This window comes from Halichoerus grypus, chromosome 7 (genome assembly GCF_964656455.1).
Source record: "Halichoerus grypus chromosome 7, mHalGry1.hap1.1, whole genome shotgun sequence".
Classification (NCBI taxonomy): domain Eukaryota; kingdom Metazoa; phylum Chordata; class Mammalia; order Carnivora; family Phocidae; genus Halichoerus; species Halichoerus grypus.
Genome location: NC_135718.1, coordinates 87,387,104 through 87,401,505, shown reverse-complemented (window position 1 = coordinate 87,401,505; position 14,402 = coordinate 87,387,104). Strand labels below are relative to the sequence as shown.

General features: G+C 43.4%; 1 protein-coding gene across 4 annotated transcripts in view; it reads left to right on the top strand.

Moving 5' to 3' along the window:
- ACBD3 (acyl-CoA binding domain containing 3) overlaps window positions 1-14,161 on the top strand; it is a 40,476-nt gene extending 26,315 nt beyond the window's left edge. For 2 of the 4 annotated variants that reach the window (XM_036118067.2, XM_036118064.2), the window contains 3 exons: window positions 2,566-2,752; window positions 4,721-5,017; window positions 8,355-14,161. In XM_036118067.2, the coding sequence (XP_035973960.1) occupies window positions 2,566-2,752; window positions 4,721-5,017; window positions 8,355-8,566 (696 nt within the window). In that variant the 3' untranslated portion in view covers window positions 8,567-14,161. The remainder of the gene's footprint in view (window positions 1-2,565; window positions 2,753-4,720; window positions 5,018-8,354) is intronic. The other 2 variants (XM_036118065.2, XM_036118068.2) reach the window with 2 other exon arrangements.
- The last annotated feature ends 241 nt before the right edge of the window (window positions 14,162-14,402 follow it).

Genomic DNA, 14,402 nt, shown 5'->3' with positions numbered 1-14,402 from the left:
CCTTATCCCTTGAAGTTAAAAAAGCTTGCAGATTTTGTGTCATTCATAAGCTGAAAAGGATGTCACCCCAGAGTTTATTCAAGACAGTAAGTGGCTTTTCTGAGGGATTTCTTTTCTGTCCTGGAAAGCCTGTTTCTGCTTGAGCGTACCACTCCCTCTTCCTGCTTATAGGGCTTTGAGATGGGCTTTGAGATGGTTTTCCAGTGGGATAGCTCACACGCCCTGCCCTGTTTATAGGTTGCTGTCATTTAGTGAGAACAAACTTGGTCAAGTAGGGCAAACCAAGAATCTGTGGAAGAGAAGGATCTGGAATCCGTAATTTAGATTACAGTGATGGAACTCGGTTTTACACATTGACTGGTGGTCTCTGGGAATGGAGAAGGAAAGGCACTGGGGAAGGAACATAAAGTAGTGATTTTTGTATAAATACTGAGCAGAATGACAAAGTGCTAACACTTGTTCATTTGGAGGTGTAGTTACGTGGGTGTTTGTTCCTGTACCTTTCTGTGCTTTTAAAACCTTCCCAAAGTACAGATGAGAGATGATGTAAATAAATCATAATGATCTGCTGTTTGTAATAGATGTATATTTGTGGGCAGTGGGATCCCCAAGGGAGTTGTTCACTCTGCTGGAGGATTTCAAGCACGGCCTCCTGGAGAGCAGCCATCTGAGCTGGGCCTGCTGATCATCCACAGAAATGCTTTTCTAGCTGTCCTGTCACGCAGTGAATGTTCTGAGTGTGCCGACTTGTTTTGGTTGTATGCACTTTTTCGGGAAGCTGGTACTCTTTCTAGAAAACTCATGTGGGAATGACTGAGAATCTAGGCCTTGAAAGGAGGTATTTTAAAATCTTACATGTATTACCAGCCTGTGTTAACCACAGAAGAAAGCGTTGCTATTCATGGAAGTACTTGGATTGTAGATGATATGTTGAATTTGTGTACAGGTATGTAGAAATATGTCATTATCCCTAAACCGTGAGATTATAAAGGCTTTTTTCCTATGTTTTCTTTGTTTCATTATTTTATTTTTTACTTTTGTAAACGTAAGCTCAGTTATGACTTCATGTTTTAATGTAGAGTTACTTAAATGCCCAAATGTTTATCAACAGTAAAATGGATAAATTTTGTATCTTCACAATGGAATATCATAGCAGTGCAGACAAACAAAATACAATTATTTATAACCTTATGAATGAACCTTGCAAAAATAATGTCGAGTAAAAGAAGCCAGACACAAAAAAGAACATTTATTATACAATTCCGTTTATATAACGTCGAAAAACGGGCAAAGCAGATATGTAGTGTTTTAAGTCAGCTTAGTTGTTACCCTTGCAGCACGGGTCGGGGAGTGTGTCAAAAGGAGAATTCTGGATGCAGATAATGTCTTGACCTGGTGTTGCTTACGTGGGTATGTTTGTTTTATGAAGAATGATCAGGTTGTACATTTGTTTATGATTTGTACATGTTTCTCTCTATATAATTCAAAGTTTTCCCAAAAGTTGCTTAAGTAACAACACTTAGGTATATCTAATAATACTAATATCCGTCTTGATAGAAGAGGGGAATGTCCCCAGATAGTTGTCCATTGTGTTTAAGATGTTTTTACTCTTCCATTTTGACTTGGGACATTTTAATTCCATTTTTATGAAGGTACATATTTTAATAACAGTGATGAATTGTCATTAAGAAAGTCTTTTGGCCTCAAGCTCCATTTTGTAAGCCTGTTTAATTCTTAGGTTGATATTTTTTATAACATGATTTACAGTTTTCAGTTCAATTGTGATGTTTTTCTGTGTATAGTTTATGGTGAAGATTTCATTTATTAATTATTTTTGTCCATATTAGAGTAATCGCCCATATTTGATTGATTACTTTGGGGCCCCATATCGGATTTTACTAATTACAGCTTTTGCCTTCGTGATTTTTCCTCTGTGATCATTTATTACTACCAAGTTTAATTTTCTTGATTCAGATTTTATGTATCTGAATTTTATCAAGATTTTCTTCTGTCGGTTTTAAGAACAAATGTTACTGTGTTCAATTTTTGCATATAATTGTCTTTGGGGTTGATTATTTCTATCTACTTTAATTTTTCCTGGTTAGTTTTTCTAATGATCTTTAGGTCACAAAAACGTGACCCAGGTTTTTGTCCATGATAATTTTTCAGCATTTTTAGCTGTTGGCTCGGTATTATCCTACTAATACTCATCATAGATAAGATAAAACTGATAAAAGTCTATTACTAATTTTTTAAAGATTTTATTTATTTGACAGAGCAAGAGAGCGCACAGCAGGGGGAGGGACAGGCAGAGGGAGAGGGAGAAGCAGAGTCCCCGCCGAGCAAGGAGCCCGACGTGGGGCTCGATCCCAGGACCCTGGGATCATGACCTGAGCCGAAGGCAGACGCTTCACCAACTGAGCCCCCCCAGGCACCCCTATCAGTAATTTCTTGAAGCACAGTGCTTTAGTAGGACAAAAACACGGGGTCAGAGTGCATTCCAGGGTAAGTGTGCCATCCTTAGCCGTCCTGGTCAGTGTGTCTTCACTGTTTCTCCACTTGTAGGCAGCCTTACAGAAACAGCAGGAAGTAGCAGTCGCGGGGGCTTCTCTGCCTGCGTCATCAAAAGTGAACGCAGCGGCACCGGGCGATAGGATGTCAGTCAACGGACAGGCCAAAACTCACACTGACAACCCAGAGAAAGAACTTGAACCAGAAGCTGCGGAAGAAGCCGTGGAGAATGGACCCAAAGGTATGGTTTGGCATGTGTGTGTCCATCCAGATGTCATAACTGAGATTCATGGAAAGCAAGGCAGGAGTCAGGCTCACTGGCTTTGGAGAGCAATCACATATTTGTGAGAGTTGAATGCTTTTGTACCCTTTTGAGTCTGAATCCGATGCCTCTGGTGACCCTTAGAATAGGCAGAGAAGAGCACATCAGAGGATTTTTGGACACTTTGGGTGTGTATTGGTTATCTGTTGCTGTGTGACAAATCGTACCCAGATTTAGCAGCTTCCAGTAACAGCCGTTTACTGTCTCACACAGCGGGTGAGATTACTGGGGTTTTGGGAAGCAGCTTAGCTGAGCGGTGGTGGTTCTGGTCCCATGGGGTTTTGGACACAATGCTGGCTGGGACTGGAGTCGGGTGGATGCTCCACGGGCACCAGAGGCTCTGCTTCCATGGTGCTTCCCTCCATGACTGGCAAGCTGGGGCTGGCTGTTGGCAGGAGGCCACAGTTCCTTGCCCTGCGAAGCCTGTCCTTCGGCCTGAGCGTCCTGGACGCAGTGGTTGGCTTCCTCCAGAGCACGTGATCCGAGGGGACAAGGCAGAAGTGGCAGTGTCTTTCACACTCTAACTTTGGAAGTCCTGCATCGGCACTTGCACAGTATTCTGTTGGCCACACGTACCAACCCTGGTATGTTGTGGCCGGTGACCTCCCAAGTGCGTGAATACCCAGACGTGAGGATCACGGGGTCAGGGGCATCTTGGAGGCTGCCTACCAAATATTGCAGTATTTTTTGAGACTAAAGTACCAGAAGATAACTTAGCATTTTCAAAGGTCTAGCTTTTTACGGGCAGCTCATTCGTTCCTTCAGCAACTGACTGAAGATTTTCTGAGCATAGGGGGACAATGTGAGGGAGAAGGACACACAAGATGTAAACCGTAGCCAAGTAAGGGCTCTGGTGGGGAGAGAGGCACTGTGTAGGTCGAGAGTGTGTGATGTGGGGACTGTGACTGAGTGGCAGAGGTCAGCAGGGCTTCCTGGGGAAGAGAAGCCTGAGCCGAGAAAGCCGAAGCAAGACTAGACACTAAGGTGGGCTGAGTGGTGGTGTGGTTCGTAGGGAAGTTGGTTTCAGACATCTGCCTTGTCTTTTTAGAGTAAGTAACTGAAAACAGCTTTGGATAAGACCTTGAAAATTCCATGGTTTAACCTCTCTTCCCTTTTATCCTTATAAGAGTTTATCAGTATTTTTTTTTTAAAGTAATCTCCACACCCAGTGTGGGGGCTGGAACCCATGACCCCAAGGTCAAGAGTTGCAGGCTCCGCTGGCTAAGCCAGCCAGGTGCCCCAGGTCTCCCAGTATTTTCAAATGAATCTTTTGTTAAAGGTTCTGCGACTGCGTCTGAAGAACCTGCTGAGTGGTCTGGTGCACATAGACGCTGCTCAGCAAGAAGACTTTCCCCCTTTCTGTTCGGTCCCTAGCGGTGCCATCCTGTCCAAGTGTTTCTGTTTCTGTGAGCTCCTTTAGAATAGCCCCTGGAACTTTGGGATCCTCAGAGGTCAAGGGTTTTATTTTTTTTGACAGAGAGACTGAAGTCAAAGCCTAGCTTTCTTTGTCCAGATCCAAAAGTGAGTTTATTCCTAAGTCCAGACACTCTTCGTTATTAGGTTTCCCTGGCTCCAGCTAGGAGGTTTCCAAGGTCAGTCTCAAATCCCCATACGTGATCAGAGTGTAGAGAAAAATCTCTTTTAAGATTGTGGATTGCGTGTGTTCCTTGAAGTGGTGTGGTGACCTTTGATGCCTGGTGACTTTGGTAAATGCTGCAGTTCGGGGGGACACTTGGCTGGGGAGCCCGGACATTCCTCTGAGTCCCTGACCCTCAGGGAGACCAGATGGCACGTGGCGCCTCACTGCAGCCGGGCAGGGGTCCCGTGCGAGTTGGCCGCCTGCAGGTGAAGGCTCATCCTCTTCAGCATAATTCCTGTTGCCTTTAGAATCTCTTCCAGTGATAGCAGCTCCGTCCATGTGGACCCGACCCCAGATCAAAGACTTTAAAGAGAAGATTCGGCAGGATGCAGACTCCGTGATTACAGTGGGCCGAGGAGAAGTGGTCACTGTTCGAGTCCCCACCCATGAAGAAGGATCATACCTCTTTTGGGAATTTGCTACAGACAATTATGACATTGGCTTTGGGGTGTACTTTGAATGGACAGACTCTCCGAACACTGCCGTCAGCGTGCATGTCAGCGAGTCCAGTGATGACGACGAGGAGGAGGAAGGTAGAGCCATGGGTCCGTACTGACGAGTGCTGGGGTGTGTGTTGGCAAGAAGGGCCTGGTTCCTGTGTCAGCCACCCTTATCCTGATTAACTCTTTCTGGACAGGGATTCATCTCTTCAGAAGTGGGACCTCAGCTGGAAAGGCTGAGAGACAGGCCAGCCTCTCAGAAGGGCCTGGGGTCCGAACATGCCATTGTTTCAGTGCGCGGCGGGTCTGTCTGGCAGTGTATTACGTGTTATGTCACTGCTTTCTCAGTACTGTTTTACTTCCAGCACTTTGTGTTGGAAAGCCAAATATGCAAGATCATTTTGAAAAATTTTAAAAGAGCAAGCAAGAAATTCTGCCAACTCTGGAGTTTATTTAAATTTATAGTTCTGATATTAGCTTTTTAGGTCGTTACTCTTTTTTTTTTTTTTTAGTGTAAATACAGAAACTCATACCAGAACGTCGTACCTAAAAAAAAAAAAGTCAGCTGTTCTTCCCCATTTTACACAAGTATAATTTTTTATTTTCTCCCAAGTGGACAAAATGGAGTGTTTCCAAGAACAGTTTAAACTCTCTCAGTCTAGGAAGTAGGCTATAAAATGTATGCATATTAATGGAGAAGATGGTCTCCTTAATTTTGTTTTGCAGAAAAGGTAGAGCTTAGGGCTTTGGTACGTACCTAGTGAGCACTCGAGTTCCTGGGTCGGCTTGGCCGAGGCTCATGTGGAAGGAGTGCCCTGGCCGTGGGAGTGAAGAGGCAGCCTCTTGGTTCTTGGAACTAGTAACCTTTGGGGTGACTTGCAGACCAGCTGCTCGTGCTTGAAGACGGTTGGTAGCGTTTCGCAGAGATCACGTTGGGATACACTGAAAGAGGTAGCTGTCGGAGGTTTGTGGAGGAAGGCTAGAAGTTCAGGCAGCTGTGGAGGCTCGCAGTTGGATCCGGGCACCACACGTGCCGCACACCAGGCCCCCTGGGGCCACGTATGGCAACACACACGTGGGCCCGTGTCGTTGAGGGGCTGCTTTGTGTCCCGTGGCCTTTATCTCTGAGGACCGGAGCCTGGTGAAGCATCGCCCACAGATACTGCTGACTGAACTGGAAGGGAAAACACAGGAGTGAGGAAAGAGCAAGCAGAGACAAGAGAGACCCCCGAGCAGGTGCCCCGACCCCCATGGCAGGTGCCCCCGAGCAATGTCAGGGCCGGGACTGGCCTCTCTGATGTGCCACAGGGACTCATGAAAATCAGACTGTTTGCACATGTCTGGGAAGGGAGGTTTGTGGTGCAGACCGTTGTACTTCGAAAGAGCTTTGTGGCTAGTGTAGAAGTCTGCTAAGAAGCAGGTCGAGATGATCTGTTTCTCCTGGCTTGCCTGCTGGAGAGTCTCCAAAGGGAGGTTGTCCTAGTGTGAGCACTCCGCTGAGGGTCATTTTTGGCTACTGATGTTGAGTGGGGCGCCGGTAAACATGGCCGGGGTCCAGTGCCTCTCTGGAGGCGAGAGCCACGCACACCCTTGATCTTTGCGTTTGTGTGTGACATCCCTCAGGTGGAAATGGACTTACCTGTCCTCGGGCTAGTCCTAATCATAAAATCATTTCCATCTGAAACTAAGTCATTAATACCCCTGTGTGAACCGAAACAACAGTGAGGATTTATTGCTCCCAAGAGTTGTTTGCGAAGAGTGAGCATAACTCTCCTTTTTGAAGATTTAGCTCACAGACTGCATGTGTCCCCATGGCTTCTTATGAAGGCCACTGTGCCATCTCGTCTTGTCCCCATAGTGCATTTTATGGGGGTCCTTTTATCTTGGATTAAGATGGAAGAGCAGTCCAGTCTTTTTGTTGCTTTGGGGTTTTTTTTTTTCCTCCATTTGGTCTTGGAAGCTACAGGAATTTGTTCTCTCTGAAGTGTGGCTGATAACTCCGATTCTGTGCTCTGATTCTTCCCGTCTTTATTGCTGCCAGGTCCCAGGTCTTTGCTTAACTTGATGAAAGGTGCATTGCTCATCTGTCTCAGTAACCTTTAGTTTTACAGGTTTTGAACAAAATCTGGATCTTGAATTACTGGACCAGTAATCTGTTTCATGGATATCCTTATAGGCAATAGTTTGCATTTTGAATGGCTCTGTATTTCTCATTTGCAAATGAAAGATATTTAAGTATTGCTATGATGAAGCAAATCTGATTTGGGCCTATTTATCGGAATGTCATTTGCTTTTTTTTTTTTTAAGTAAACTTTTTTATTTTAGAATAATTTTAGATTTATAAGAAAGTTGCAAAGACAGTACAAAGAGTTCCTGTGTACTCCACACCCAGTTCCCCCTTGTGTTAACACCCATTTGTACTGCGGTACGTTCAGCATCAGTGACGAACCGATGTAGATACATTATGATTCGCTGAAGTCCGTATGTATTCACATTTCCTTAGTTTTCATCTAATTTCCAGGATCCCATCCAGGATGCCACATTTTAGTTATCCTGTCTCCTTCAGCTCCTCTAGACCATGAGAGTTTCTCAGACTTGCCTTGTTTAAATTCCTGTTAGTGGCCACTGACCGTCACCGTGCAGTTAACCAATGTTGCCAAAATTCACTCTGCCATGTTATGGACCCGAAAGTCTTTTATCTTTTGCACTGCATATTTCTCTGACCTGTTTGCCTGAGGTTGTTTATATTTAATATGTGAAACTGAGATTTTAAGCTGGATCATAATTTTCTCACTCCTGTAGGTTTCCAGAGGGTTTTTTCCCTAACCTCCTATCATTACAGTTCAGAAACTATTAACTGGGACAAACCTAGAATCAGAGCTCACTTTTTGCCACTGGGATCATCCCTGGGTTGACACAGGCCTATAGCGAAAGGAATAGATTTTCAGAGTGTCTCTGAATACCTACCTCTCTGCTGTGGTTTCCTCATTTTACTCTCAAAGCTAAGATGTACAGAACATGATAGTCCTCAGAAGCTCGATTTCCCCTTCCTAAAACAGAGAGAACTTTCATATTGTTGAGGAAGAGGACAGGAGCATCGTTTTCCTCGGTGCTGATCAGACGAGCGAGGTTCCGCCTGCCAGGAGGAGTGAGGAATCGAGTGGGTGTCCCCAGGGAAGAGTGGGCTCCAAAGTGGGAGCGGTGGTCCAGGGAGAGCGAGATGCTGGCTGCTTCCACCCCCAGCTAGCAGCTGCTCAGAGACAGGAACGAACAAATGAACGAAAGACGAAGCCAGGACGTGCTCACGGGCGTGTACATGGTAGACTGGCTTCAGAGAATTCCTGATGATCCGTTTCTCAGAGGAAGGATGGGGTTGCAGTGCTTGATGCAAATGTGGTTTTCCTGGATCTGTTCACTGACGTGTCTCCATTCTGTCTCACAGAAAACGTCAGTAGTGAAGAGAAATCCAGAAAGCACGCCGCCAAGCCTTTGCTGGACGAGATTGTGCCTGTGTACCGGCGGGACTGTCACGAAGAAGTGTATGCCGGCAGCCACCAATACCCAGGGAGAGGGGTCTACCTCCTCAAGTTCGACAACTCCTACTCTTTGTGGAGGTCAAAGTCAGTCTACTACAGAGTCTATTATACTAGATAAAGATGTTGTTACAGAGTCTGGAGTCTAGGGTTGGGCAGAAGACAGCATTTAGTTTGGAATTTCTTTTGACTTTTGTGGAGCATTGCAGTCAGTGTTTACCCTCTTGGATTTTGGTCTGATGGCTGGTGAACTCTTGTTGGACTCGGGGTTCCCTTGAGACCCTTTAGCATTAATACTCTGGGGCTCGGGGGCTTCCTCAGAGCCCTCCAGCCCTTGGGTGCTGACCACCAGAGTCACTAATGGATGCTGAAGTTACAGGAGCTACGTGTTAAATCTTTAAGGGTCTCCAAAATAAAACCTCCCCACGTTGACCCCACCTGGCCGATGGTGAGTCCGTTGCTGCCTGCTCCATGTGTCTTACGAGAGCCCGTAGTTACCGTGACCGCTGATGGGACATCCTCATGTCAGTAGTCTCCGTGAGGTGCAGCTGACTTTGATGAAGGTCATCATTTTTAAAGCTTAAAAACTGAAGACCTCACAGATGATCATAGACAGATTGCCTCAATTCGATTTTGTTCTGAACAACCCAGATTGTTTTTGCTTTGAGTGCAGCTGTTCAGTTCAGAGTTGTATGACAGAGAATTATTTTCTGAGATAATCTTAAGAATGTTCAGAGCTGATTGATAATTGAACTATCAAGACACCTAGAACACCTCAGACATCCGTCTTAGCAAGCATCTGCTTAGTCTTTTGCTCTTCCTCTGGTCCTCACTCTGCCGGTAACAAAGCAGAACTAACTCCTTTTTGTCTCGATCGGGCTTTTATAGAGCACCTCAAATTGAAACTGTTTTCTACACAAGCAGATAGGTAGGGGTTTTATAAACTCGAATTGGCACCTACTGAATTAAAATATATAAAATCACTCAAATATAATTCGGTGTGTGGGGAGTAACATTGCAGTCAGTGGGAATGACTGCCAGAGACAGTCCGTTTTCTCTTCGTGTGTTAATACTTAGGCACAGACCCTACACAGTTCCGTTTGGAGTTGCTTGCTAGAGAGGATTGGAGATGCAAATGCCCATGCTTAAGTTTTTTTATTGCTTTAATCTGTATTATGTCTTCATAGATGGGAAGAGGTACATTTTTGTTTTCCTTACTGAAAACAAATATGGATTAATTGCCTCATGTTTGTGTAAGTGATCGACTAGTGTAGAGATTCTTGTTTTCAGAAGGGAGGGGTGGTATAGCTAGAAAGCAACAAAGACGGCAATACACACGTAATGTTACTATATGTTGTTACTGAAATACTTAGATTTTTACAATTTCAAATCATAAATCACTTCTCGTAGGAGGGTCTCCATTGATTAGCTGCGTTATATACAGTTCACTACACGAGGGGCTGTTGGTTTTTGTGCTGCATTTCTGTTTTTTAATACCTGGTTTTGTACATACCTAACTCTTTTCTCTTTTGGTTACTCGGAAACTGGATTATTTTCTCCTAAGCAGTGCTTAATTTGTGTTTTTTAATTTTGATTCACTAGTTCCAGCTCAGAGGTGTCCACACTGTTCTGTCTAGAACACTTTGAGGCTCTCCATCAGCTCTCATGTATATATGGTAGAGAAACCATGGGGTTAGGCACTTCTTGGCTTTTTTTTTTTTTTTTTTAATGAGAAAATACTGTATTTAAAATGTAAAATAAACTTTTAAAAAGCAGGCACTAATATATATTTCTCCCAGCCTTTGATTACAGATTTGTCCTTGCACATGTTAAGGTAAATTATCTTCTAAAAATATCATTGTTCTCGGGAGCAGTGTATGTCACTTTACACAGCAGTGGTTCCTGTCATATGTGCTCATGTCAGAACATTTTTTGGTTTTAAACTTTTTTATTGCCTTTGGCTGTTGATTAGTACAGTACAAGTGCGATTTCAAAAAGATCTTGAAAATAATATATTTAATCAATTAAAATGTTTATCTGTAATCCGTTGACGTTTCATTACTACAGTTACTCTCTGAAGCGTTAGTTCTGCACTTCCTCATTTTGGAAGGACGAGAAGAAGTGGCCCAAAAGACCTTTTCTGTTTTAAAAAGTTGAAAACCAACAAGACTATTTCTGACTGATCGGTTTTTGCTGTGAATTGCCCCAGAGAGTTAGGAAAGATTTTAAAGTGTTCAGACTTCTTGGTGGAAAGGAAAGCACTGGCTTTTCTTATTGAAGGGGACTTAGAAGATTATTCCCCACACAACCATGTGCTGCGTAGCGTGTTCCTTGAAGTTCACAGGGACCCCCTGCTCTAAATTTTCCACGGTCTGGCACCTGCGAAGCAGTAAGCAGGGGAGTGCCCCCATCAGGATAATGTGGAGTGCCAGAAACTATTCCAAAAATGACCCCCACCCCCGAAATGCAGGCTGACTTGGACCTCAAATTTCGTTTGCTTGTGTGAGATTTGGAGAGACAGAAGGAGTTGGTCATCTTGGGGTTTTATTGCCGTGTTGGGGTACCGTGAACACTTACGGAGAGCTGTTGGTGTGTGAGTACATCTCGGAAGCTGTGCATCCAAGTCCTGACCATCTGCCTTATGGAAGAGGAGAAGCAACCAGTTCAAAATCATAAGTGATGGCTAAGAATGCATTGGGGGCTCGGAGTGCAACAGTCTGCAACCAAAACCGTCTTTGTGTCGTCTTTCCCCAGCTGAGCTGAGCTCAGCACTTCCGTCAGCCACCTAAAAATGTGCGCATGTGATCTCCTTGGGGGAGAACCAGTCTGAACTTTATTTCCATATGTGTATTAATCAGACTTGGACTTTTATCTCACATACTTGCAGCTTTTTAAGATGAGTTGATTACTGTCCTTCCAACACCCTTCTTTGGAATTTATTACGTGGTCCTTATTTCAGGTGCTTATTATTTTGCTTGATTTATTTTGTAATGAAAGAAGCATTAGCTCCATTTTTATTAGCTGTTATGCCACTTTTAATAAGTTGTGATTTGATTAGGATACTTAAGTACCAGGAAACGAAGTGGCCGACTTTTCCAGAACTGACCTTGGCGTTTGGCCTCGGGCCATCAAACATGGGGGAGCAGTAAAAATTGGAGCAGTCAATTCCTTTCTTGTAGTTTTAACAAAGTCTTGAGCGTGATTGCTCCGTTCAGCCCGGCCCTGAACTGCTCACTTGACTCGCGAGTCTATGGAAAGAGCCAGTCCAAATGTGATTACATGCGCTGATTTTTTTCACCTTTCTTTAATGTCCTATTTGTACAATTCTGACAGTTTTTACCCTTTACCAAAATCATGAACTTAAATATCTCCAGTTGAAGGGGACATAACTTTTTTGTGTGTGTGGCAGAATAGAGAGATGTAAACATGCTTCTCATAAGGTCTGCATTTTGTAACTTTTAATTCCGGTCTGTGTTCATGGAGAATTTTCCCTTTTACTAAGTAGAGGTCTACTCTGTTCTTTTAATCTGCTGGGTTTCTTCCATAGAGTGGTTCTTTGGCCATTTTTCTGTTAATTGAACATTTTAGGTTCCTTGTGGTTTTTTTATTCTAAGTGCTGTGCCAGTGAACGCTCTCTTACGTATCTTCCTGCACGTCTGCATGAGTTTTTCAAGGGTAGATACCAAGAAGTGGAATTGTTGGCTCACGCGGTCTGTGCAATTTTTTTTTTTAATAGACCTGCCACGTTGTCCTCCAGAGTGGCTGACCTAATTTCCCTTCCAGCTCCATAGTGTTGCAGAATACTGCTTTTTCCCCTGTCAACACTCCATATTGCCAGACTGAAGTCTTGGTCAGTCTGATGGGTGAAAAATGAAATTTCATCTTCATATGTGTTTCTCTGATAACTAGTAAGATTAAGCATCTATTTTTATTAGCCAGTTGTATTTCCTCTCCTATAAATTGCCTGTTTGTGTTCCTCTACCCATCTTTCAATTAGATAATTTTTATAATAATTTATTAGCATTAAAAATATAGCTTGTATACTGATCATTCATTATATATATCTTATTATATAATTTCTGCCAGTTTATTGCTATTCTGTTTTGTTTATGGCGTTAGGCCTATTTATATGTGTCTGTGTTTGGGCATAGACGTTATAATCTGTATTGTCAGTTTCATTCATTTTTTTTCTTTTATGACTTCCATATATATGTATATACATATACACACATATATGTGCATACATATATCTGCTTCTGAATTCTGTTCCATTTATCTGACCACTTATGTGCTAATACATATTTTTATACACGGCAAATCTCCCCTTTTTTAGATACTTTTTCTTACCTATTTTTGAACCTCTGTTCTGTATGAACATTTAATCATTAGCCTGTCATATTTCATGAAAAGTCTTAATGGGATTTACATTCGAGTATTGCATTATTTTCTAGGTTGATTGAGAGAGCTTACATTGCCTTTATAAAAGAGTGGTAGTGGGGCACATGGGTGGCTCAGTCAGCTAAGCATCTGCCTTTGGCTTGTGTCGGGATCCCGGGATCCTGGGATCGAGCCCCACGTTGGGCTCCCTGCTCAGTGAGGAGTCTGCTTCTTCCTCTCCCACCTTCCCCGCTCATGCTCATTCTCTCACTCTTGCTCTCTCTCTCAAATAAAATCTAAAAAAAAAAAAAAAAGATGGGTAGTTCCGTGCTCTTAAATGGTATCCAGTAGCAGAGATGGAAGGCACAACCTTAAGCTGTTGTCCCTGGCATTATTAGTTAGGATGCCAACTAATCTGGGACAACAGAGATTCAAAAATAAAGTGGCATGGGTATCGAGCCCCGCATCGGGCTCCCTGCTCTGCGGGAGGCCTGCTTCTCCCTCTCCCACTCCCCCTGCTTGTGTTCCCTCTTTTGCTGTGTCTCTCTCTGTCAAATAAATAAAATCTTTAAAAATATATATATAATTAAATTAAAAAAAATAAAGTGGCTCAAGTAAGATAGTTCAAGCTTATGAACAGGCCAAAGGAGGCAGGTGGTACAGGACGGGTCGGTTTCAGGACTTCGTGAAGTGATCAAGAGCCCCAAGTTTCTTTAATTTTGCTTCTCCACCATCCTAGGGGATGGGATTGTTTCATATGCATTGGTTAGAAGCAGGCTTGCCAGGATCACATCCCCAGTTCAGTGAGGGAGGTGGGAGTGGAGGGGCAGGGATACATGCCCCATTTTAAAGGGAGAACCCTTATTTCTGTTCCGTCAGCAAGCACTTAGTCCCACGGCCCCCTCCAGCGGCAGTGTCTGCTGGGCAGTCACGTGCCCAGCCACAACTCAGAGAGGGGCGTATCTACTATGAAACAGACATGGCTCCCAGTGCACGGTTAGACTACATTTGTCGGCTGAGTTTTGAAATCCGTAGCTTTCATTAATCTTCTCCCCATTACAGGAGTCCTCATTTACTGTGGAAAATTTAGACAGTATACAGAGATGGAAAAGCGTGAAACTAAAATGATAAACTTCCCATGAAGAATAGTTATCATTTGGGAAATTCCTTCCTGTGTTCTTTTCCTAATCTTCACTTCTAGAATTCTAGCATACAAAAAGGTATAGAGCGTAGTATGAGTACACGTACCCACCACCCACACTGGTCACATTGGTCATTGTTTTTGTCTCGTGCTCATCGGATCTTGTCGAAGTAATAAAACAGGAATGAGAGAGTTTGAGCCCTGTGTATCTTTTCCTGATGACATTTGGCTCTTTCTTCCTCCCAAAGATAATCGTTACCCTGATTTTGAGGTTTATCATTCCATAATAATGTGCATTGCCAGAAAAAGGAGATAATAGTGTTTTGCAGAATGCTTTTGAATTTTATATGAAATCCAAGGAAATAGGTAGACATTTATACATTCTCCCTTACCTAATACACTATGGCTTTCTTCACTTAGAAACTTATTTTGGTAATCT